This window comes from Gekko japonicus, unplaced genomic scaffold, assembly GCF_001447785.1.
Source record: "Gekko japonicus isolate JY-2015 unplaced genomic scaffold, Gekko_japonicus_V1.1 scaffold118, whole genome shotgun sequence".
NCBI lineage: Eukaryota > Metazoa > Chordata > Lepidosauria > Squamata > Gekkonidae > Gekko > Gekko japonicus.
Window position 1 is genome coordinate 666,002 of NW_015168656.1, and position 25,511 is coordinate 691,512.

The 25,511-nt window shown below is 42.5% G+C and overlaps 1 protein-coding gene across 1 annotated transcript in view; it reads right to left on the reverse strand.

The window, feature by feature from the left end:
- The window catches only part of SYT1 (synaptotagmin 1), a 261,220-nt gene that overhangs the window by 144,598 nt on the left and 91,111 nt on the right, over positions 1 to 25,511 (reverse strand). Inside the window, exons 2-3 of the mRNA XM_015415210.1 lie at positions 20,493 to 20,677; positions 313 to 441 (exon numbers count right to left, since the gene is read on the reverse strand). Coding sequence (XP_015270696.1) covers positions 313 to 441; positions 20,493 to 20,677 — 314 coding nt within the window. The remainder of the gene's footprint in view (positions 1 to 312; positions 442 to 20,492; positions 20,678 to 25,511) is intronic.

The window sequence follows — 25,511 nt, forward strand, 5'->3', positions numbered from 1 at the left end:
GTGTTGCGGGATGTTCCCTGTTGCAATGACATCACCCAAAAGTGTCGCGTTGGCAACATCATGTGGGATGCTCTAGTTTGAGGGCAAAACTCTACAGTTTGAAATGTTATCTGTCTTCAGGCCAGCAACAGACTATAAAAACAGCTTTTTAAAAGATGGGTCCCTTTCTATTAAATGCCTGGGTTAAAGAGAAACATGTTTTTGCCAGGTGCCTGAAAATATTTTAAAGGATTCAGAAATGAGCACTGTGTATACATTTGTATCATAGTCTTCTCACTCATACAATGCCATCTCATCTCTCTTATTTCGAACCTGGTTGTTCTGGAAGTCATAATCCAAAGAGTACTGGATTTTTCCTAATTTCTCATTTTCTTTGGGTTCTTCTTTATCTTCCCCATCAGTCAACCCAGTTTCAGCATCATCATCATCATCCTTAAGGGCCTGTAAAGAAGGGGAAGGGGCAACAATAACAGTAATCAATAAGACATCCTTCCAGCCACCCCCCTGCAAAACAGGCACTCGTGCTCAATCCTATGGTGAAGCCATTAAAAGCAAGCATGAAGGCAAAAAACCATATATGTTGTTGACATATATATTTAGAATGCTCTGGTTGCACAAGAGAAAATTATCCTTAGCAAGCAGCAAGGAAGCAATGAAACAGGGAAAAAGTGCTTCTTGAGGATATTGCAAGCAGCAATTGTTTCAAAGCCTGAAACACAAAGAGAATGTCAACTTGATCTGTTTTTTAAAAAAATTCTGATTGAATCCAATTGCCTTGTCCAGAGGCAAATGTGGATGAACATGCTATTAAATAGGCAAGGTCACACATCCATTCAATTTAAAACAGTTGTGCATGCTGTGAATTGTCTGCACAAAAGCAAACTGTTTCTGCAGAATTACAGCTATTTAGAAATATGTAGTTGCATGTGACTTCTTCATAAAATGAGATGCTAAACACTGTAATGCTTTTTTTCATTTATGATGAGTATGGAAGCAAAGGTAACACCATGCCATTAGCAAATGCAGGTTTGCCGAAAAGAAGGCCTCTTTTGCCTCCCCCTCCCCTTTTCATTCGTTCTCAGTTTAAAGCCAGGCTGAACCAAATTGATTTAAAGATTTTGGCACAACAATAAAGGAAAAAAATGGGACTGCTAGATAAAAACAACAGCATTGTTTTCAAAAGGCACTGCAGTTTGCAACAAAGATTTCATACAAGAGAAAATTTATGTAGTATTAGAAAGCCCAAGTTTGTATCTTTTGTTATTGCGAGTTAAAAGCCTTACAGCATAATTTTAAACAGATTTACAGCCTTCTAAGTTCATTGAAGTCAATGGCTTGACAAAAGGTATTATTCTGTTTAGAATTTGCCCTGTTAAGGTTCCAATGCAATTAAAGCTTTGACTAAAGAAATGTGACTAATGTTAGCTATGGCCCACTTGTTCCATTAGATTCGCTGTGACCTAGTCAGGACTAATTATAGTTGTTTGGGGGCCTAAATGTGTTTCTCTATGCACCTTTTAATTCAAGACAGTTTTAGATTTTCCTTTGAAAGTAATTTCTTTATCAGTTGCATAGTAATAATAAATAAAGCCTACTTCCCCTCTCCTTGTCCAAAATAAAAATAAATTTCAGTACATCAGGAGAAAGAGTTAATGCCAGCTACCTTGCCTGCAATCACAATCTGAAAATTGGATCTCTGAACAGATTTATACCCTTGCATTTCACTATTAGAGGATGAACTTTAAACTTCTAAAATTTATATAGATGCCAACAGATAGTGATAGTAGCCTGGGAAACTAGGATACAAATTATTCTGTCCCTATAAAAGTAAATGAGAGTCTAACTTGGCTTGGTTTCACAAAGGATAGCATTACGGACACATATCACATAGCCTTCACTGGCTTAATGCATTATATTAAAGGCAAAAAATGATGGATTATTTAATGTAGGCTGCTTTAAAGCTGTGATTACACATTATTTATCACTTAACAAAGCAATGCTGATGACTTGCTTCAATTACTATTGCAATAGTGTCCTATAGCACAGAAATGTTGAAAGAGACTGTGAAAAAGTGCATGCTTGAAGATTTGCTTTACATTTACAGAATAACACCTGCAGAAGTACATCTTTGTTATCTGGAGATTGGATGTAATTCTGAGAGAACAGCACCTTGAGGCCAAGATGGGTATCTGTGGCCCCGTTCACACGAGGCAGTTTGGGCCAGGAGCGGGCCAGATTGGAAGCGGAGCAAACGGGCGCGATCCCACCCCAACATCTGGCTGGTGTCATGCTCCTGCCTCCAATCTGGCCCTTCCCGGGATGAAGCGCATCAAAGATGAACCACCTACCTTCGGTGGTTCATCCTGATGGTGCGCGTCATCCCTGCCGTGGGATCGGCGGCGCATCTTGCCGCCGTCGCATCCCCGGCCCCCCTGCTGTACTGCGCATGCTTGAGCATGCGCAGTACGGCAGCCTCCGCCTTCGAGCGTCTCATCCTCCCCGGCATCTGATCGTGCCGGGGAGCAACGGAGCGTGGCAACTGGGATCCGTGGGATCCCGCCGGGGCGTGTTTTCTTTGGCGCGGCTTTTAAAAGCCGCGCTTCGCCCCGTCTTTCCCCTGCCGTATGGACGGGGCCTGTGTTAGTCTGCAGAAGTAGAAATGAGCAAGAGTTCAGTAGCACCTTAAAGACTAACAAAATATGTGGCACACTGATCACTTCTTCAGATATCTGAAGAAGTGAGCAATGACTCACAAATGTTTATACCCTGCAACATATTTTGTTAGTTTTTAAGGTGCTACTGGACTCTTGCTCTTTTCTACCTTGAGGTCAGTAACTACAGCCCTAGCATAAGCCTGCACAATTTGCTGAAGCAAATGTGACACCCCAGATAATGGAAGCATTGTAAAAATTCTTGGGGGGGAGAAAGACGCTATTGGATGGGGGAGAATGAATTCCATGTTAGTGGCCTTGCCAAGCAGAAATCTTAATTGTCTGATGATTGTTAAAATGTTTACCCAGAAATAAGAAACTCTGATTTCCATAAAATTTGCATTCCAGTTAATACACCTATATTGCATTTCATTTAAATATTAATTTAAGATTTTATTTTGTTTATAGTTGCATGTTTTAAGTGTTGCAAAAATGCAGATCTTTCATCTGAAAAGAGAAAACATAGGTAGAAAGTAGGAAGAGCAGGTCTGCTTTTTTAACAGCTGTATAATAGAAATTCAGCACAAGAGGCTTTTCCCTACATGGAAATACATGGAACTTTCACCAAGCAAAATAGTGTCCTAAAGTGAGAGACAGTGTGGTAGAGAAATAGATTAGGACCTGGGAGGTGTGGGTTCAAATTCCCACTCTGTCATGAAACCTGCTTAGTGATCACTCTTAGCCTAACCTACCTCACATGTTGTGAGGCTAGAAAGTGTAAGAGAGAACCACAATGTATGCTGCCTGAGTTCTCTAAAGAAAGGGCAGAATGAAAGTGTTCTAGATAAAGCAAGTACTCCGTCATTGGTGGACTGCAGTTCTCATAGCCCAGTTCTTAGATTCTCTGTACCAAACCAAGGGCAAGGGTAAGTGCCAACAAACAGGTCAGCTCAATAACAGAAAACATGACATCATGTTGGTGGTGCGGTGATCAGATACCAGCATCTCAGTCAGCTATATGGATGGAGTTATATCCATGGACATACCAATGTAGCAGATGTATGTTTCCCTCCCTCACAGGTAAACAGGGAAGAAGTAAGGCTCAGTGAGAGACCATCATACAATATGCCTTTGTAGCACCCCGCACCCCGTGCCAAGTCCCAATGTCCTGGCCTAATCAAGAGTCTCTTTCTCTGTAAAACCAAAGTATCCAGCAAAGTGAGAATATTTCAGCCTGATGCAGTTTGGAAGAGCTGTGATATTACATCTCCTTCTCCTCCAACACTTTTTGACCTAATAAAACACAGAGACAGTGGCTGCAATTATTCTTCAAGACACAGGACTAAATTTTTGATAATTTTTCACTGCCACTGTTCATCACTGATATGATTAAGTCTCTTTCTTTCCCAAAGGCTGAGCCTAAGCAAGGAATTTGCTGTACCAATACATTAAATTCAGAGTCATTAAATCAGAACCTATTATAGTGTCTCTAGAGCTGAGTTTGTGTGTGGTTTCCACCACCCCTCTTCGAACAAGGGGGGGGGGAATTGCAGCAGAAAATTATAGGAGACACAGGAGGATTGCTGCAGACTGATAAACTATGGCAGTGAAACTTGTGATAGGAAGATACTTCAAAAATAATGGTCCAAATATTTTCCAGTAACACCAACATATTTCCTGAAGTCAGTTTAGTTCAGCCAGGGTTGTGGAGACAGCTAAAAGTGTAAAGGCCATATAAACACTATGAGATACGGAGCACACAGTAATCGAATGAGATTCCAATCTTTTCAACACCAATGGGAAACAATATTTTCTTTCTTCATTTTTTTGTTTAGCACTCTTACTCCAGCACTGATAGTATATATACATATATACAAAAAGGAAACACAAATATATTATTTTCTGTGCATATCAAAACTTGAGCTTTCTAATACTCGCTGGATTAATGGATGTTTGTTATAGAGAAAAAAACCCCTTAAGCCTGCAAAAGAAATCAATTTAGTTCAGTCTCTTGATGTGTGTCAAAGTTATGTATAAATCTCCATCTAGGAGCCACAGGTGTCAGGAGAGGGGTGGTGCTACCCTACGCAGAGTTACTCAGTTAAAGGGTAGAGCCTCGAGCAACTCTGCATAGGATTGCTCTGTAAAGATGTCAGAGCTTTAGGTGTGTCCAAAGAGCGAAAGAAACCTACCGCAAGTGACAATCCAGAACAGTCATGAGACACAACATAGATAAGGAGGACATAGAAGGAAGAAATAAAAATTAAAACATCCACACACAAAACATTTGTAAACCATGGAGAAATGACCTTTTACAAACGCTGTACAATTTCTATTTGACCTCATCATATAATTAGGATCTGCAACTTTTGGAGATTTCCTATCAACAGGGCCGCCAATGAGGAGGGGGTTGGGGGCAATGTTCCCTCTAAGCTGTGGAGTCTTGTGAGCAAAAATTCTTCTTTGTGAGCTACTGTCATTAAAGTTGTGAGCGAGCGATTTGGTTACTGCATAGATTAGTTTGTTCTGGAGCCCTCCTTCCTGAGCTAAGACAAAAATGTGTGAGCTGGAGGCTAAAAAACTGTGAGCTAGCTCACACTAACTCAGCTTAGAGGGAACACTGGTTGGGGATACAAAATTCCCAGGGCCCAAGTCAGTTTGAGGGCTCAGTGAAGCTAGAATCATCCCACTTTCTGTGCAGTACTGCACTGCATCCACTAGGGGTGCAGGCAAAGCAGAGCAGAGCAAACAGAAGCTATAGCTGCAATAATACACACTGAATAATACACTTTCAATGCACTTTCCAACTGGATTTTACTGTTGTGAACTGGCAGAATCCAGTTGGAATGCATTGAAAGTGGATTATTTAGTGTGTGTGACCACAGCCTATGACTTCCTGATGCTGCTTCCTGCACTTTTTTTGTTTTTTAGAAGTGATTTTTAAAGAGCACTTTCCATGTGCCATGACTGCAAATTTTTCAAAGCACTTGGCTGAGTAAAATATTTGCCTATGATGAGATATTCCTAAATCCATCAATCAACCTGGTATGCCTTCATTTCTCTCACTCCACCATCTAATCCTTCTATGCCATCCCTCCCCCCCCCCTCCAGTCTCATTCTTCTCCTCTCTACCATGGCTGGGGAGTTAGAACATAATAGTAGAACAGAAAACTACTGTGTCAAGTTAATATTTTCCAGTAATCTATCGAAGTAATGAAAAGGTGATCCCCCTTCCACACTTTACATGCATTGTGATCTGTATTCGAAGTCATAAATGTGGAATAGTGAATGCCCTAGGTGAATGTCTTAGTTTCAGTTTATATCACATCTGGCATGATTAAGTCTTTGAATAAACTACTATGAGGTGACATTTGCCGGTTTAGAACACTTTAAAATAGGGTTGCCAGGTGCTTACCACTTGCTAGCTGGGGAAGGAGGGAGCCTTCCGAGAGGGGTTGGGGCTCTGCCCCAGACAGCAATTGACACAATGACGTCATGCGGAAGTGATGTCATCATGTAGGGGACGTAAAGGGGGACCCTCCGGTTTGAGGGCAAAACTCTATGGTAAAATTGTCCTCAACCCATAGAGTTTTGCCCTCAAACCAGAGTGTCCCTATGCAATGTCCCTGGCATTATGTCATCACTTCTGCATCACTTCAGAGGCAATATACTCTTGAACGACAATTTTTTTGGGGGACAGCTGTTTGGGGTAACTGTTGCCTTTATTCCCTGGTGATGGGATTCCTAGAAGCATCTGGCTGGCTAACTATTGTGGGAAATAGGACACTGAACTAGAGAAACCTCTGATGTAATCCAACAAGCCTTTTATTTTATTCTTATGAAAGGTTCATAGCATGTAGTTATCCTATTCTAATTTTTACAGAGGGATTTAAAAATATTATTCAATGATCCCACTGCTTCTTCTGCATCATTAAATGTGCTACTGAATTGTTAAAGCATATGGGAAGAAAGGAGACAGCAATTTGTTTGTTTGTTTTAATGATGAGGGAAAGGCATTCTGTGCATGCCCAGAAGTAGTCTTCTTCTAGAATTCAGGTCACATTGAAAACAAACTCTTAGGCTAAGGCCTAGTGAGATCTTTGCACAAACTGAGTAATTAGAAAAGACACATTCTAGAGGGGTAACCATGTTAGTCTGTTGTGGCAAACCAAAAAGGACTCTTGTGCCATCATAAAAAATAGCATGTAGTTCCAGCTTCCATGATTAGAAATGGGACTTTGTTGTTGTTCAGTCGCACAGTCGAGTCCGACTCTTCGCGACCCCATGGACAATCTCCCGCCAGGCTCTCCTGTCTTCCGCCGTCCTCCGAAGTTGGCTCAATTTCATGTTCGTTGCATCGCTGACACTGTCTAACCATCTCATCCTTTGCCGTCCCCGTCTTCTTTGACCTTCAATCTTTCCCAGCATCAGGGTCTTTTCCAGTGAGTGCTCCCTTCTCATTTGGTGGCCAAAGTATTTGAGCTTCAGTTTCATTATCTGGCCTTCCAGGGAACAGTCAGGGTTGATTTCTTTGAGGATTGACTGATTTGTTCTTCTTGCAGTCCAAGGGACTCTCAAGAGTCTCCTCCAGCACCATAGTTCAAAAGAATCTATTCTTCGGCGCTCGGCCTTCCTTATAGTCCAACTCTCACAGCCATACATGACTACTGGGAATACCATTGCTTTGACCATGCGGACTTTTGTTGGCAGGGTGATGTCTCTACTTTTTATCATGCTGTTTAGGTTCGCCATCGCTTTCCTCCCAAGGAGCAGGCGTCTTTTAATTTCATGGCTGCAGTCACAGTCTGCGGTGATCTGGGATCCCAGGAACGTGAAGTCTGTCACTACTTCCACAGCTTCCCCTTCTATTTGCCAAGGAGTGATGGGGCCGGATGCCATGATCTTAGTTTTTTTGATGTTGAGCTTCAAGCCCACTTTTGCGCTCTCCTCTTTTACTCTGAGCAAGAGGCTCTTTAGATCCTTTTCACTTTCAGCCATTAGAGTGGTATCATCTGCATATCTGAGGTTGTTGATCTTTTCCCCAGCAATCTTAATTCCCGCTTGTGATTCATCCAGGCCAGCATTTCGCATGATGTACTCTGCATATATATTAAATAAGCAAGGCGACAATATACATCCTTGTCGTACTCCTTTTCCTATGCTGAACCAATCAGTTGTTCCATATCCGGTTCTAACTGTCGCTTCTTGGCCCTTATACAGGTTTCTCAAGAGACATGTGAGGTGGTCTGGTACTCCCATCTCTTTAAGGACCTGCCATAGTTTGTTGTGATCCACACAGTCAAAAGCTTTAGCATAGTCAATGAAGCAGAAGTAGATATTTTTCTGGTACTCTCTTGCTTTCTCCATAATCCAGCGAATGTTGGCAATTTGATCTCTAGTTCCTCTACCTCTTCGAAACCCAGCTTGTACTTCTGGTAGTTCTCTATCCACGTACTGTTGAAGCCTAGCTTGTAGGATCTTGAGCATGACCTTGCTAGCGTGTGATATGAGTGCAATTGTGCGATAGTTTGAACATTCCTTGGCATTGCCCTTCTTTGGGATTGGAATGTATACTGACCTTTTCCAATCCTGTGGCCACTGTTGCGTTTTCCAAATTTGCTGGCAAATGGAGTGCAGCACTTTAACAGCATCATCTTCTAAGACTTTGAATAGCTCAGCTGGAATACCATCACCTCCACTAGCTTTGTTGTTAGCAATGCTTTCTAAGGCCCATTTAACTTCACATTCCAGGATGTCTGGCTCGAGGTCAGTGATTATACCGTCGTGGTTGTCAAGGACATCGAGGTCTTTCTTGTATAGTTCTTCTGTGTATTCTTGCCATCTTTTCCTAATCTCTTCTGCTTCTGTTAGGTCCCTACCGTTTTTGTCCTTTATCATGGCCAGCTTTGCATGGAACGCTCCCTTGATTTCTCCAACTTTCTTGAAGAGATCTCTAGTCCTTCCCATTCTATTGTTTTCTTCTATTACTTTGCACTGTTCATTCAGGAAGGCCTCCTTATCTCTCCTTGCTGTTCTCTGGAAATCTGCGTTCAGTTGGGTAAATCTTTCCTTTTCGCCTTTGCCTTTCGCTTTCCTTCTTTCCTCTGCTATTTGTAAAGCCTCATCAGAAAGCCATTTTGCTTTCTTGCATTTCTTTTTCTTTGGTATGGTGGTGATTGCTGCCTCCTGTACAATGTCACGAACCTCCGTCCATAGTTCTTCAGGCACTCTATCTATCAAATCCAGACCCTTGAATCTATTCTTCACCTCTACTGTATATTCATCAGGGATGTGATCTAGGTCAAACCTGAATGGCCTCGTGGTTTTCCCGATTTTCTTCAGTTTAAGTCTGAATTTTGCAATGAGTAGCTCATGATCTGAACCACAGTCAGCTCCAGGTCTTGTTTTTACTGACTGGATAGAGCTTCTCCATCTTTGACTGCAAATTATATAGTCAATCTGATTTCGGTGTTGCCCATCTGGTGATGTCCATGTGTAGAGTCGCCTCTTAGGTTGTTGGAAAAGGGTGTTCGCTATACCCAAAAGGTATAGTCAATTTTGTACTCTTTGGTCTACCAAGGATCTGTATCTTTCACCTGATCAACAGTATGGATTGGTCTACTTTGGAAATTATTTCCAGGGTAATTTCAATTGCCAGTCTGTCCCTGCTCCCCTGCTTTATTCCCCCCCCTTTTTAGTAGGCAGCAGCAGGAGAGGAGGGGATGGAATGGAATGGGAAGAGAGAGCTGGAGCTAGTTGGACTGTAGCATTTGGGGACTAGAATCACTTACTTAAGTTTATTTAGGTCCAGGGAGATAAAACCATCTGTGAATTTGGCTTTCCTGCCTCCTATCCCTGGACAATGAAACCAACTTTTCACATCTCCCTACTTTTCCTGCCTCCATTAAGCATCCTGTGAGTCTGCTTTTTTCCTGGCTCAGTAGAAATATTTTTAAAAGTCTTTTTGCAGTTTAGTACTGTTTGAGAGAGAGAGGCTATGTCTCATTTAATTGAATGGTTCTTATTCTCAGGTAACAATTATCATTATATTCACAGTAACAGAAAGCCAAGTGATCTGTTTCAATATGAAATTTGTTTTGGATCAGGGTCATGGGGAGCCCAAATGAAATTTTTGTCATCTCATCTCAGTCCTAAAGGCATTAAATCGAAAGCTCCGCTGATTTCAGTTAAGACACTTATGAGGGATTCTAGGTCTTCAACTGGAAACCTCATGACCTGTATGTATGAATAGACTGAGTCAAATTTTAATTTGTTTCCAGTGTATTAGTCATCATATACCACAATATAGCTTGGTCTTTATTTGTGGAAAGCTAAGGATTTATGTAGTGCCAAATACTTGGTTAAAAATATTTGGGAAATATAATATACTAGGAATAAGGCCCATTGTGGAAATAAATACAATGAGTTATAGAAAGAGGCTCTGGGAGAGTGCCAAGACCGTGAGCACTCAGCATCAATTTGCTATGGCAACCTCAGCAGGGTATAAGGACACAGAGTCCACCATTTTCTCCAGGGGAACAGATCAGTTGTAATTCTGAGTGGTCTCCAGCCCTCACTTGGAGACTGGCAACAGTGCTTCCCCATGAGGGAATGATTGATTTGGAGGGCAGAGTCTATGGCATTGTACCTGTCTGAGGCCTCACTCCTCCTCAAACCTTACCCTCTGCAGGCTCCATCACTCAAATATCCAGGAATTTCCCACCTGGAGTTGGCAACCCTGTCCCCTTCCCAGCCAAGCATCAACCTACCTTCATTTCCCCCTCACTGATCAGCTTTCCATCCCCCCCCCACCAGCAGTCCCCACCGTGCTCTGAAGCCCTGACTGCCACATCACCTTGGCTGTCATAGGGGGGCCAACTCAGCAGGATATAAGGACACAGAGTCCACCATTTTCTCCAGGGGAACTGATCAATGCCATCTGGAGACCAGTTGGAATTCTGAGTGATCTCCAACCCTCAACTGGATTTTGGCAGCAGTGGTTCCCCATGAGGGAATGGCTGGTTTGGAGGGCAGAGTCCATGGCACTGTACCTGTCTGAGGTCCCATCACTCCTCAAACCTCATCCTGTCCAGGCTCCATCCCTCAAATATCCAGGAATTTGCCACCTGGAGTTGGCAACCCTATCTCCTTCCCAACCAGGCATCAATCTACCTTCATTTCCCCCTCACTGTTCAGCTTTCCATCCCCCCACCTGCAGCCTCTGCTGTGCTCTGAAGCCCTGACTGCCATGTCACCTTGGCTGTAATGGGGGGAGGGGCCTGTCAGCAGGGTAGAAGGACACAATGGGTTTTCTCCTAAGGCCAAAATAGGTGTGTAAAGGGCCTTTTACTGACAGAAACCAAGCTTGGTTGACCAGCAGCAGGCACTGAGGGGAAAGTAGGCTTCCCAGCTCTGAGTAGGGAAATACCTAGAGATTTGGGGGGTGGATCTTGTGGAGAGCTGCATTTGGGCCCCCCCGAAGGACTCCACAGGAATTTCCAAGCCTGGAGCTGGCAACCATACTCAGGACTGGGCCCAATGAGTTCCTCATAGAGGCGTAGAAAGGGTTTTGTTACTGGCAGATCCAAGCTTGGTTGCCAACCAACAGCCACTGAGGGAGAAGTTAGAATGCTTTGGCCGGTGGCCTCTATGGCATTCTATTCAACTGAGGCCTCCCCTCTCCCCTCCCCAAACTCTGGCTTCCTTAAACTGGCTTCCTTACCTGGAGCTGGCAACCCTATGAGTTCCTCACAACAGCTACTGAAGAAAAACTTTGACCCACACAGGAGCTAAGCAAGAGAAGTGTGTTTGTCGGGAGACACAGAGCTTCTGACAGAGAACAGTGGCTGAAAGGGGAGTGGGTGGGGAAGAGGAGCAGACCCGGCCAATGGCATGCCAGTAGTCTTGACTGGCAGCCGACGGGCCAATGGCTGAGGGAGCACATGCAATCTTGCCACCACCATTCAGCTTTTATATATAAAGAGAGATAAAAAGATACTGTGACATAGCACAAGTTCTAAGATCAGGACTTTCTCTCAAACCTAAAAGACTGGCATCTGTGACCAGCAGATAATATAGGAAACTTCAGTTTATCAATATCTTTTATGTTGCCCAGCCTATGAATATCCTAGGGAAAAATATATTGCCACACTATAAGGGAAATATGTATGACTAGATGAATGTTGTGGCTAAATACCTAAATAAATGTAGCAAACACATTATTGCTAAGGGACTCTTTTTATAGTAATGGCACAGAAATTTAGATGACATTTTGTCTGCACCACTGTGGCTTCTAGTGATGATCTGCTGATCTAATTGTCATGTTCAAGTTCAGTGGAATATATTTCTTTAGTCAAATTCTATATAAATTCATTAATTTCTTAAGTTTTATAATGATCTTTGGTTAAAGAAATAAAAATACTAGCAATGGTCACAATTAAACTTTACTTTCAATATATTTAGGTGAAAGTAAGTTTGTGGTTATTATAAACTAGGAGTAAGGCCCATTGTGGGAAGAAATACAATGAGCTCTAGAAGGAAGCTCCAAGTGAGTGTTCCGACTGTGGCTGGTGGGGCGGAAGAGGGAAGGGGAAAATAGAGGGAGGCAAGCCGTGTTTATTTCCTTCTGCTTAGCTATAAGGCAGGGCTGTCTCAAGTCATTTTGCTGCCCCATGAGTAGTATGGGAGGACAGCCTCATGGTAACAGGTATGGTTCCCTCTACCTCTGACTTATGTTGATTTGGGGTTATGCAGTGGCAGCTAAGGTAGAAAACCACCTCCACCTATGCCATGTCTTCTGGGTTCCAAGGGTCTGGAAAACGGTTCCATAGCCAGTTACAGGGTTGCCAACTCTGGGTTGGGAGATACCTGTAGATTTGAGGGGTAGAGCCTGGGGAGGGAAGGGGTGGGGAGGGACCTCAGCAGGGTATAATGCCATAGAGTCCACTGGCCAAAGCAGCCATTGTCTCCAGAAGAACTGATCTTGGTCATCTGGACATCAGTTGTAATAGCTGGAGATCTCCAGGTGCTGCCTGGAGGTTGGCTTATGTTAATTTGGAGCTATGCAGTGGCAGCTAAGGTAGAAAAGCACCTCCTCCTATGCCATGTTTTCTGGGTTCCAAGGGTCTGGAAAGTGGTTCCATAGCCAGTTACACGGTTGCTAACTCTGGGTTGGGAAATACCTGTAGATTTGAGGAGTAGAGCCTGGGGGAGGGCAGGATTTGGGGCGCAGAGGGACCTCAGCAGGGTATAATGCCATAGAGTCCACTGGCCAAAGCAGCCATTATATCCAGGGGAACTGATCTTGGTCATCTGGAGATCAATTGTAATAGCTGGGAAACTTTCTGTAGGGGAAATGATGTGCTTTGGCTGGGGAACACAGTGATTTCTGGGAGATCTCGGAGAGGAACAGCAAACTGTTTAGAATGCTGGAGGCAGGACTCAGGCAACACAGACAGTGGATAGGGACAGCTTCTGAGTGACACATCATAGAGTCAATTGATTTAGGAGCGTGTGGAATGTTCAGAAAGTGCCACCTCAGTTCACAATTCTGTATAAGGAGAGATATTTTTATTTGGATCACTTCCCTGCTCATCTGACATGAAATCTCTATACCCATCAAAATATGTATTTAAGTCTCTCTGAAATGAGTAAAACTTAAGAGACTGAATGATATATTGCAGTTTATCTGTGCTGAATTAGTTTGTAAATCTCAGCCTGGGAGCCTTGTTGGAATTTTATAATGCAATGCTAAAGACACTTCTAAGCCTACTGAGTTCAATGGATTAGAAGGATATAGGACTGCACTGTTTAGCTACTGCACTGTTAGCTACTCTCCAGGTTCTAATAATGTATTTCCTCTTTCTTTAGAATGTAATTTATTACTTTAATACATGTATTTATTATTTTGTTAGCACAATTTGTTTGTTAATGTGGGAGATATTTAGGGTTGCCATACCCCTGGTGGGGCCAGGGGATTCCTCGATTTCAGGGCCCTAATCTGCCATGGCCCAGCTGGCCGGTGGGGGAAGTGACATAATCACATTTACGAAGTTGGGGATGATGCTCTAGGTTTTGGGCAAAACTCTGTGGTTTTGAGCCCCAAAAAACATGATGATGTCATTTCCAGGTAATGTCATTGCGGCACACGCGTGAAGTGTGCATGCCAGAAGAGCTCCAGCAAGGATCGGGTGTCCCCCTGCCAGCAGCCAGGTAGGACCTGGCAACCCTAGAGATATTATGTAGAATGAAATCATATCTGCCAGAAAGCACAGGGTTAGTGAATATAAGGGAAGATTCAGAGAAGGTTAACTGATGGCATACACATGGTGCAGGTACTTAAAAGTACATTAAGAACGGCTTTCTGGAAAATGTGTTTGAATGAGATGAACTTGATCCATAAAAGCTGTACAAGTAATATGGAGATTCCTTATGAAACTTGATTTACAACATATTTTACCTCTTTGGTTAAGGTTCACCTCCACCCTTCTGTTCCCCCCCCCCTGTTTTATTTGTTCACAGCACAGTGCAAAATGGCTTTCTGCTTGCAGCTGTGAGATCTAATCCTACTTTTAACTGCTGCATACAAACAGCTAATCTGCACTGTGCTCTGTGCATGGTGTTAGGAGTCAGACTCACATGAGCACCACAGTGTGTGACATTCAGGCAAGTCAGTATGCAGCATGGGTACTCTGCTAGACAGGAATGTGGGAAATATCAGCCATGCAACTGAATATAACCTGTCTGTATCTATCGGTTTCCTTTCCTAGGCCTTGTGGCCCCTCCATCTTATTTAGATAATGAGCCTTCGGGACAGAAACTCCCCCCCCCCCATCACAGATTCTGAAGATTTAGATAATGAAAGCTACAAGCCTGATAATACCTAAAATGAAAAACATGTCAATCAAAATATGTGCTCCATCAGCTTGAGTGTGTGTGACACAGCAGCTATGTCACAGAAGCAGACTAATCTTATTTGTATTGGAGAAAAGTTTGAAGGGAAATAATCTTTATTGCAACTGACTGATTCTTTTGCAGGAGAAATTAAGATTTGGAATTTTGTTTATAGTAAGGACAAGTAGGACATTGTCTGATGAGGTGCTGAGCAACTGTAGAAAGCCCTTGAACCATTTACACAGCTGTTTTAGGACAGAATTAGAGCCAACTCTGGCATGATTAAATTGTTGCTGGTGCGCAGCTCTGGCAGCATCAATGCATATTGCAACTATAATAGCTCCTTTAAAATGCACGAAAGCAAATCTCGTTTGTCTTTTTCCCATGTGGACACAGCCACTTGCTTTAAAATGTACTCCTCTGAGGTTCAGGAGGCATCCAAGCTTTCTATTTTTTTAACTTAATGCTACTGAAAATGAATCCAATGCACCTGTTACCTGAAAGATCTTACATTATATTGAGGATTCATGAGCCCTACATTTGAGCCATTAAACTTCCCAGCATTAAAGTCAAAGTTATAGCATCACCTTTTACCAAAAGCACACCATCAATACTGTTCTTTTTTAGAAGCTAAAAGTAATGAGACCTTGGGAGACCCAGGACTTTGGAAAATGAAGCCTTTCATTTGGGTTCTGTGGGCACAATATACTAGAGTGGATGAGGCATAGGCTTTGTTATTTCAGTGTGTGAGACCTCCTCACAAGTTATGCAGTTAACGTTTCCTTCTCTGGACTTAATGGTCTTATTGGGGACCTTGGTGGATGGTAATGTATACTTCAAATGCAAAGCTGTGGCCTGTTTCACCTGCCTCCCCACTGAGCCCATGAGCTACCTGGCCCTCACTGTCACCGACATTCATGGAAGCTTTGTAGCAGAAGGGAGATGTAGCAGAAGGGAGATGTGCCTTGCCTATGAAGAAACGAATGGCTCTTTTTGTAGCAGGAACTCCTTTGCATATTAGGCGACACACCCCTAATGTAGCCAATCCTCCAAGAGCTTACAGAGCTCTTCTTACAGGGGCTACTGTAAGCTCTTGGAGGATTGGCTACATTAGGGGTGTGTCACCTAATATGCAAAGGAGTTCCTGCTACAAAAAGAGCCCCAGGCAGCATTTTTGGAAAGCACAATTCTCTGCCTATAAATGTGTGTACGTGTCAGATAACTTTAAGTCCTGTCTTATCTATACAGATTCTGTATCTGTATTGTCAAACCACTGTATAATATTTACATAAACATTTTCAAAAAGATCCTTGTGAATTAGCCACAGTTTCTATTGTGGGAAATAAGTAAAAGCATTCTTCTTCTAAAATTTTGCTTATATTTGATAATAACATAGGGCTGCCAAATCCCCCCGGGGGGCGGATTTCCCCCTGCTTTGGAGGCCCGATTTCCGCCCCCGCGGAATCGGGCCCGGGGGAAACCCCACCCCCGCGTGCACGTCACAGGGAAGTGACGTCATGACACTGGGCACACTGGGGGTGGGGCACAGCCATTTGAGGGGAAAACATAGAGTTTTCCCCTCAAATGGCTGTGGCCCCGCCCCCAGTGTGCCCGGCGTTATGATGTCACTTCCCTGTGATGTACATGCGGCGCGCGCGCGCAAAGTCCCCCGCCGGAGAGGTAAGTCGACTTGGCAACCCTATAATAACAAGGTATTAGCAGTGGCTTCACTAGAAAAGAAGCTTCTACTTTATGAATACTAAAGTATGCTGCTGCATTTCAGAATGTTTACAGTGCTTTTACCAGGTTTGGTCATTTATCCAGGTCAGAACAGATGTAGTAAACAACAATAATAGGTAATAGAATTTACAAGAAAAATACTATGTTATACAGAACAAACTTCACAAGAAAGGTATCAACAAAACACATAATTTGCCCTACAAAGAAATGACAGGTTGTTACCATTAGTATTATTTATCAGTGTACAAAGTGACTTTCAAAGGACTCAGGAAGCAACACTCAAATAATTTCTGCTTTCAAGTGGAAAAGTTTGATCACAATTGCTGTAGTTAACTCAGCAATTAAGAAGCATCAAATCACAATTAGCATGTAAATGAAATGCAGAATCCTTTGCTGGATTAAGATATCCCCAAAATCACATATTTGAAGACTAACCAATACTAACAGGCACTGATTAATGTGACCCTGGAATTTTAACTCATTCAGTGCCATACTGAGGGCTTTATCTTTTGCAGAAATCCTGTTGAAGCCAACATAGTAGCAATGCAATTAGGTTAGTGTGGCTTCAGGCAGAATTAGATGTTACAAGAGATATAGAGCTGCCACTATTATGTGTCTCTTTCCCCCTTTCTTTCTAGTAACGGCTACTATAACATTGTGTAATGTATTGCTGACAGATATGGAATCACACATTACAGTGACCCCCCCATTATACGTTGTATTATTCAAAATAGTGTTACAGAGTGGGGGAAAAGAGAAATGGCAGTGGATGTTCTTTGTCTCTGGTACTACTTCCACCTTTAGGGTGAAACCAACTGATTTGCTGAAGTAGCAGATAACAGCTTTCTGTCTTTCATGCTGAGTTCAAAACTTTAGGCCTGATTTAAACATGATGTTGCCAAGGCAAATGAACTTAGCCTTTGCACTTACTCAGTGTCTTGTTTAAACAGGGCTTCTACCTATGCTTAGCAGCCACATGTACTTAGTAAGCAGGCCAGTGCAACAGCCATCTGTGCTATAGGTCACTGCCTATGAATCTTACAGCTAAGCATACACAATGGGTTTGCACAGGTAGTTGCCCCATTCAAACCAGCTGCAAGCTGAGTCCAATGTCCCACACATTCTTTTTGATTTGCCAGCATCCCATTTAAAATAGGTCTTACTAAACCCTAACCCTGTTTGCATCTGAAGAAGTGTGCATGTATATGAAAGCTTATAATAAGACTTTGTTGGTCCTAAAGGTGCCACTGGATTCAAACTTTGTTCTGCTGCTTCTGACCAACATGGCTACCCCACCTGACAGCTATTTGTGTAACTGCCATTGAAACACTGATTCTAAATAAAGACACTTGATCTGAAGATTTACCCTGAAAAGCTAGTGCCGTAATGGGAAAGCTAGCATGTTTAAACCTTGCCTATCCCTAGGGGTTGGAACAATAAGATAAATTCCCTCCTGGCAGTAGGGCTTGCCCAGACAGTTCCATTCCTCAAGCCTTGCTTTTGCCAAAGTGTTGAGCAATCAAGTACTAAATTCCTCCGGTCTTCTCTGAAGAGACATTACCAACGTGCTATGACTTGTACAGAAACGAGAACACAAGGGACTTGGAGATCATCATTAATTTGGTCTATGCCTTTCGGCCACAGTAGAATAGAAAAAGTGAGCTGTAACCTTTACTTATTGACTAAATATATCACGTCTCTTGCAAGCACTGTCTGAATCAACTGTACTGGAATAAGTTGTACTCCCACAATAGTATGTTGAAACGGCTCAAACTGAGCTGTTCGCTAAAACTGCATCATCACCTTTAGTCTTTCTCCCACCTCAGTTCATCACGTGAGCCAATTCTTTTTTCTTTATTTTTTTTCCCATTAACATATCCCTGTTCTTTGCTTGTTCCACTGCCATAACTCTCCTACTTTTTGTCATCTTTGGAGAAGTGTTTCTGTTTTCGAGAGAACAATTTAACAGACCCAATCCACTCCTGCCTGACAATCAGGGGTCGTTTTGTAGAAAAAGAGCTAGGGGAACCCATTAGCATAACTCATTAGCATATGCCACACACCCTGACATCACCAGAAGTGTGTCATGAGGCCACACACCCCTGACATTACCAGAAGTGTGTCATAAGGCCACACCCCCTGACATCACCAGAAGTGTGTCATAAGGCCACACCCACCATTCAGTTAGTCTTAGTCTTAAAGATTAGTCTTAAAGGTGCTATTTGTTAGTCTTAAAGGTGCTATTTGAACTCTTGGACTATTTTGCAGCAACAGACTAACACAGCTACCTCGGGGAAGCTCCTGGATGGGACTGGGAGTCCTTGCGGAGGCCACGTGGAGTGGCCTCGGCCAGGCAGAGGGGGAGGACGCCAACTTACCCTCCTGCTTCTTCCTCCTTCTGCAACAGAATGAGGCTGGAAGCAGGGGGCTGCCGGAAGAAGGGGGCGGGGCTTCGTGGTGTGCCCTGCCCCCTGCACCTCACCCGGGGGAACTGCGATCCCTCGCGATCCCCCCCGAAATGACCTCTGCTGACAATTCAAACTAACTATTTTCATTATTTCAGCCCAAATATGATGAGAAGGATGAAGTATCAATGCTTTGGAGAGGACTGCCACTACTGAGCCTTGTTCACAGTGTGTCTCTGTCAAAAGGAGAGAAGAGAACAAGCAGCAGATCTCAGTAAGCGGCCTGCACAGACTTACTTGCAGGCAGCTGCTTTTCCTGGGCAAAATTGTTCTATTAATTTACCATTGACAAGGGATAAACTTGGCTAGTCTTAAAGGTGCCATTTACAAGCTAACACATATACCCTTTGACTGTAATTTAAGAGAATAGCTACTGCTTGTATTATTAGATAGTGAATGCATATGGTATAAAAAGAATAATTTTTAACATTAAACTCCAATTCTAATGGATCAAAGCGAACAGGAGAAATCAAGCCCTTTGATCTGGAAACCCTGCCCCCTAATTCTATATGCATGGGACTGACTAGTGTTAATTAGGGTCCAAAAATGGCACTGCCAGTAAATGCATGATGTGAGACTCAGATTCTAGGACTTCTAGCATTCTTCTTGAAATACATTTTGTGGCATGAGATTCCTACATGTGCTGTGATTTTAATAAGTTCATGTTGCAGAGACCCATAACATGTAGCTGGTATAAGCATAACACATACTTAAAAACAAAACTCTAAACATCTTTTCTTAGAGAATCCTGAATATTTTAAAATTACGAAAGTTCTTTTTTAATTTTGAAAAATTACAATACATCAATACAGTACAGATTATGTATTGTTGATTTTGTGAGGTTTCTTTGTCAGAGACCCATCAATGGAAACAAAGCTTCAATATTCCTTGTTTGGTAACCATGACTATTAAAGAGTGTTGAGACTTGCTTACAAATGTTCTGTAGACCAGCTTGAAAAGTCAGATAAGAGTGCCAAGTAGGTGTTAGGAGATAGTTCTTAGGAAAATACAAATGTTTTAACATTTCACTTCAGATGTTCAGAAGCTGACCTATAGATTAAAATAGTTTCTGTTCTGCATCCTGCAGAGCCTATATTCAAGTTCAGCCTTAACCGTCCTCGGTGGGAGGGGGGGAAAGTAAATGGGATGATTTAATCTCAAATTAGCAGACTAGCCTATTTCCATTTTCTGGCTAAACTTAGGGCTGAACTGTTTGTGGAGCCAGGATGGGCAGGCAACCACTGGGTAAGCAGATACTTCAAAACAGCTTTCTAGGGTTATATCTGTGGGAGGAAAAGGAAACAGTCTTTTCAAGTGCTTGCCTCTGCACTGCGTGTGTCTCACATGTACAACAGTTCTGCCCTAATCAAGCCTAGGTGGAATTGGACCAAAACTATTCCTTTCTATCCTTTCCGCAAGCCAGATTTGTCTTCTTCCAACACCTGAAACCCTAAATTCAGCAGAACTGATATCTAGCTAGCCTCATCCAGACAGGTGAAAGCATGAAACAATGTTTTGGTGACATTTTGAAACACTGGTGTGATTCTGTGTCATGGTTTTCATCTGTTGAAAAAGAAGGAGGACTGTTTTACATTTGTCTGAAAAGAATCTCCATAGTATCCTACCCCAGTCCAAGTACTGGAATTATATTACCAGTATCTAATTAATTTCTGTGCTTTCAGGCTATTGATAAGCTTATTTTTTTTAAACAAAACATTGTTCAAGAACAAGAAGTATACTTTACCTGATCTTTGAGGTTCTTTCCTAAATCTTTTACATCTTTCATGTTAATTGCATTCTTTCCACCCTTTTCCTTTCCCTTCTTCTTGTTTTTCTTTTTGAACAAGCATTTCTTACACAGACAAAAACAGCAGGTAAGGCTTAATAGGACTGCAACTATGGCTATGGCTATTAAGGCCCAAGGTGGCACTGTGAAAAGAAAAAAGACAGACAGACAAAGTTGTACACTGTTAGTCGTAAAGCTCAAGATTTTAAGAAACACAGAACCTGCCTTTTGAGTAATACATCTAAACATCTATCACACTGACCAAGCAAAAGCTCCTAAAAGGTCATACGATTTATATTATATATATGCAAAGACAGCTTATATAAAACAAAGATATCAATTGCCTATATATATATCAGATGAGTAGGGCACTGCAGAGCAATCAATTTAATTTTATAGCATTATTCATTATGATCAGAGTATTTAGGGAATTGTTCATTCCTTATTTTATAATCACCATGTTAAACCCACCTTGCATTATGCAAGCTAACTTCGAGTTCAGAGGAGTAGGCTGGAGATGTTTGTTTTCCAGGGCTTTGGAAAACAAATGTCTGTGATCAGCACAGTCAGATATAATGAAAAGCATTTCTCCACTTGCTGCTGCCTTTTCTTGACAGTGACTCAGAAGCAGGTCAAGGTCATTACTAAACACCAGCCAAGGGCAAGGATTAGCCAATTTAAGACTATGTTATCTGAGTTTTTCCCTGACACTGGCCATGTTTGGTAACACATGTGCATCTATAAGTCCACTTTAATGAACATGACAACAAAATTATTTTCTTTATTCATTCAGCTTAGCCATCTAGGCAGACTCTGCTACAATGTAAATCAGCCTTTATAAAAACCATGGTACAAAGTTTGATTGTGGAGCTCAGAATTTAAACCAAATGAAAATCATGTCATGGAGAAGGCAATTATATAACTCAACCTCAGTGTGATCACCATAATAACCTTTCTCTATGAAGACTAAAATTTCATTAAAATCTTGTAAAACAGGATTTAAACAAAACAGTCATATTTGCTCCTAGAGATGCACCCAGTCAACCTAATCAGCAATATAGCCTGCCAACCAACTTAAGCGTCTGCAAGTATATTTCACAAAACAGAAGACTGAATGGGATTTGACAGATGGTGTCAATGAATTCAAGTGGACAGTGAAAATATAGTAAATTAGTGGTTTGAAGTAATAAAGAGGAGCTGGATGGTGTGTAAATGTGCCCAACACACTAATTTTCAGAATAAGAGTTGATGGGGATCAAGCTTGCATGAACATTATGCCTACAGATAGGCAAGCACATGTGGTAGTTCTTCAGTTTATGAACATTGCTTCATGAACCATGAACCAGTCAAAATTTGTGACGAACTTTAGTTCATCAGCTGGTTCATGCCCATCCCTATTTTTGATCATCCCTGCAGTGGATGACAGAGTTCATGGACAGATTAGTAGAAAATGCTGCCAAGCTGCAGCCAATTTATGGTGACTCTGGTAGGGTTTGCAAGGCAACAGAGAAGCAGAGGTGGTTTGCCATTGCCTGCCTCGGTACAGAGACCCTGGACTTCCTTGGTGATCTCTCATCTAAGCACTAACCAGGTCCCTGTTTAGCTCCCAAGATCTGACAAGACTGGGTTAGGTCTCTCTACGGGCCACATTTGCCAGAGCTTTTCTATTATCTGAAACTGAGCACATGCTAGGCAGAGACAAAGCTTTCCTGAGGGAGAATAGAGCCCAAGCTTTGTTCTCTTCTCCCATTAGGGTTACCAATCTCCAGGTGGTGCCTGGAGATCACCCACTGTTACAACTGATCTACAGGCAACAGAGATCACCCGGAGAAAATGGTTGCTTTGGAAGGTGGACTCTATGGCATTATACCCTGTTGAGGATCCTCCCCTCCCCAAACCCTGCCCTCCTTAGGCATCATTCCCAAAATCTCCAGATATTTCCCAAACTGGAGATGGCAGCCCTACTTTCTACCTGTAATAGGGAACACACCTGCCCTGTGGATGGGAATAAAAAAGGTTTAAGGGGCTGCCCTCCTAAAGATAAGCAAACATACAGATACAAGAGAAAGTGATGCTAATGCTGATCGATCCAAACATGTCATTGTGTGAGAGCAAATTTCCAGTCCAGGACCTGTGTTTTCTCTTCTTAAATGGTAGTTAAAGCAAGAAGCTATGGGGAAGCTTGAGAAATACAAGATGGAAATTCTCATGCAAAGTGGTATCTTTTAAAACAAAAGCAGTGTCCAGGTAAGGGGAGAAAAACTCTGCTCCCCTCCCTCCACTTTTGAATTGAACACTTGATTATTTGAAAAAATATTTTCCCTTCATCCTACTGAGGAGCTGCAGTGGCTCAAGTGGGTAAGACGCTGAACTGCAGGCTGTGGAAGGTCAGTAGTTCAGCAGTTCGAGACCCGGGTGCCACAGGATGGAGTGAGCTCCCATCCCTAGTTCCAGCTCCTGCCAACCTAGCATAGTTCGAAAGCAAGAAATAGATAAATAGGTACCACTTCGGTGGGAAGGTAACAGCGTTCCGTGCGCCTTGGTGTTTAGTCATGCTGGCCACATGACCACGGAAATGTCTTCGGACAGCGCTGGCTCTTCAGCTTGGAAATGGAGATGAGCACCGCAACCCTAGAGTCGGATTCGACTGGCTTTTGAGCAAGGGAACCTTTACCTTTACCTTTACATCCTACTGAAAGTGAGAATTTGAATTGTTTATATAATACAGAAGTATTCTACTACCTGCCTGAAAGTTGGTGGAAAAGTGAGGGTACAATTTGAATCTAAATTAGTTTAGAGACTAAGAAGTTACAAGCAAAAATGTGTGTCCCACTCAGACCAATGGAATGTCATCTGAATTACTCCAAACAACATTAAAGAGTAAGTCAAATGAGCCAAATCCAAAGGTGAACAAATTCTGTGTACATCTCTGCTTCCCAGCACTACATGCCCAAGCAGATGCCAGGGTTTTTTGATTCGGGGGCTTTTTTTGTTATTGCCCAGCTCTATGCTACTGCATTTGCAATGCCAGGTGTTGCTGTATTATGCCAATGGAAAAGATCTGCCCATAATCCTAAATGCTATGGTGTAGATAAAATATGTGCAGAATCAAACTGTAAGGCTGAAACTCAACGCTTGGAAATTAGTTCAGTTAAAATCTTTGAGAACTGACAAGATATGTACATAGATATGCAGAGTTTCAGGCACTTAAAATGTCATTCCTATTGTTTGAGCACTGCATGCACAATTCTGTGCTAACGCTTCACAGAAAGAAGAGGAATTGAAAGTTATTGGGGTAAGAGATGAATGTTATGACAGCAAGCTTTCTTATATGTAAAACAGTCTGGCAAAAATGTACCAATTGCATATGCTTAGCTGGCTATAGTTGCTGCTTGCCTGCAGGATTTGTTCCACATTACACATCAATATCAACTAAACTTTGAATTACTCTCATCTCCAAGTTCCAGCAGATGAACTAATGTTAGTTCAGCGGGCACAAATTTACAGCAGCAAAGAACATACTGAAGGCTACAAGCCGTACTCACTGACCCCATTCCTTAAAAGCCAAAAGCTGTATTTGCCCTGAGTAGATTCTGATAATCATGTCTGGATACTAAAAAACAACACCAATTTTTGCTATGATTTCTGTCCTGAAATCAGGACAGAATTTTTGATCCTACACCACAGTTTTTGAAGTCTAACATGTGCTTATCCAGCTCCACATGTACTGCTGCTAAAAACATTCTGGCACAAGCTGCTTCTTTCCTATTCTTATAATGTGCTTGACTGAATAGTGCCATTCAAAGAATTATAAGGTCCTCTACATATCACAATTTCTCTTTCACATCATTTCCTTCTCTAGATGTGATATCTGTTCCTACTGTGCAGGGACATTCAATCAGCTTTAATATAAAGTATCAAGCATGCCGCTTCCACAATCCAGTTCCCAAAGGACATACCATGGGTGCTTCCCTAACTTTTCATATCTCCAACATGTAAACAAAATGCTACAAAAAAACCTTCACAATATTATTTTTCTGCCCATACTATGACCATATACTGTTTAATTGTTGGGTTCCCAAGCATCAAGAATAAATCCACGTTTTAAACAGCAAGATTTTATTTCAAAGCATTGGAAAGATACTCAAACACGTTCTTTGTTAGAACTGACTACAAACGGTTAGGGCAAGCATAATAAAGGGATTTGAAACAGGTACAGAACCAATGGGTCACTTTCCTGCTGGCGGGTGAACTAAAACGGTTTCGCGCTCATTCCCTGAGAACCAGGCTATCTCCAGACATAACACAGGTGCAGTTCCCAGGCTCTAAAAGCAACAAGCTGGCAGTGAAGCGAACTCCCCCAATACATCCTCCAGTTGTTTGGCTTAGGCATTACAGCAGAATAAAATACTAGTGAACAGGCAGGGGGGAGGGGGTGAGCAACTGTACAAAGATACAAGTAACACAGAACACCATGGCAGCGTGCTGACATACTGCCCCCTCAAAAATACACTTTAAACACCGTCTCCCGGGCAGGGCGGGAGAACTCCCGGTGTGGGCGGGAGACCTCCCGGTTTGTCCGGGAACTTCCTGTGGAACTCACGAATCAGATAAGGGGCCCGAATATCCCCTTCTTCCACCCATTCGCGGTGCTGGGGTCCGAAGTCCACCCATTCGATGAGATACCAGAGCTTACCACGCTTCAGTTTGGAATCAAGCACATCAGCGATTTCAAAATGTTCATCCGGGAACTTCCTGTGGAACTCACGAATCAGATAAGGGGCCCGAATATCCCCTTCTTCCACCCATTCGCGGTGCTGGGGTCCGAAGTCCACCCATTCGATGAGATACCAGAGCTTACCACGCTTCAGTTTGGAATCAAGCACATCAGCGATTTCAAAATGTTCATCCCCTTCCAGTATAATAGGAGGAGGGGGAGTGACCGACGGTCTCCATGGAGACGAGCCAGGATCCTTT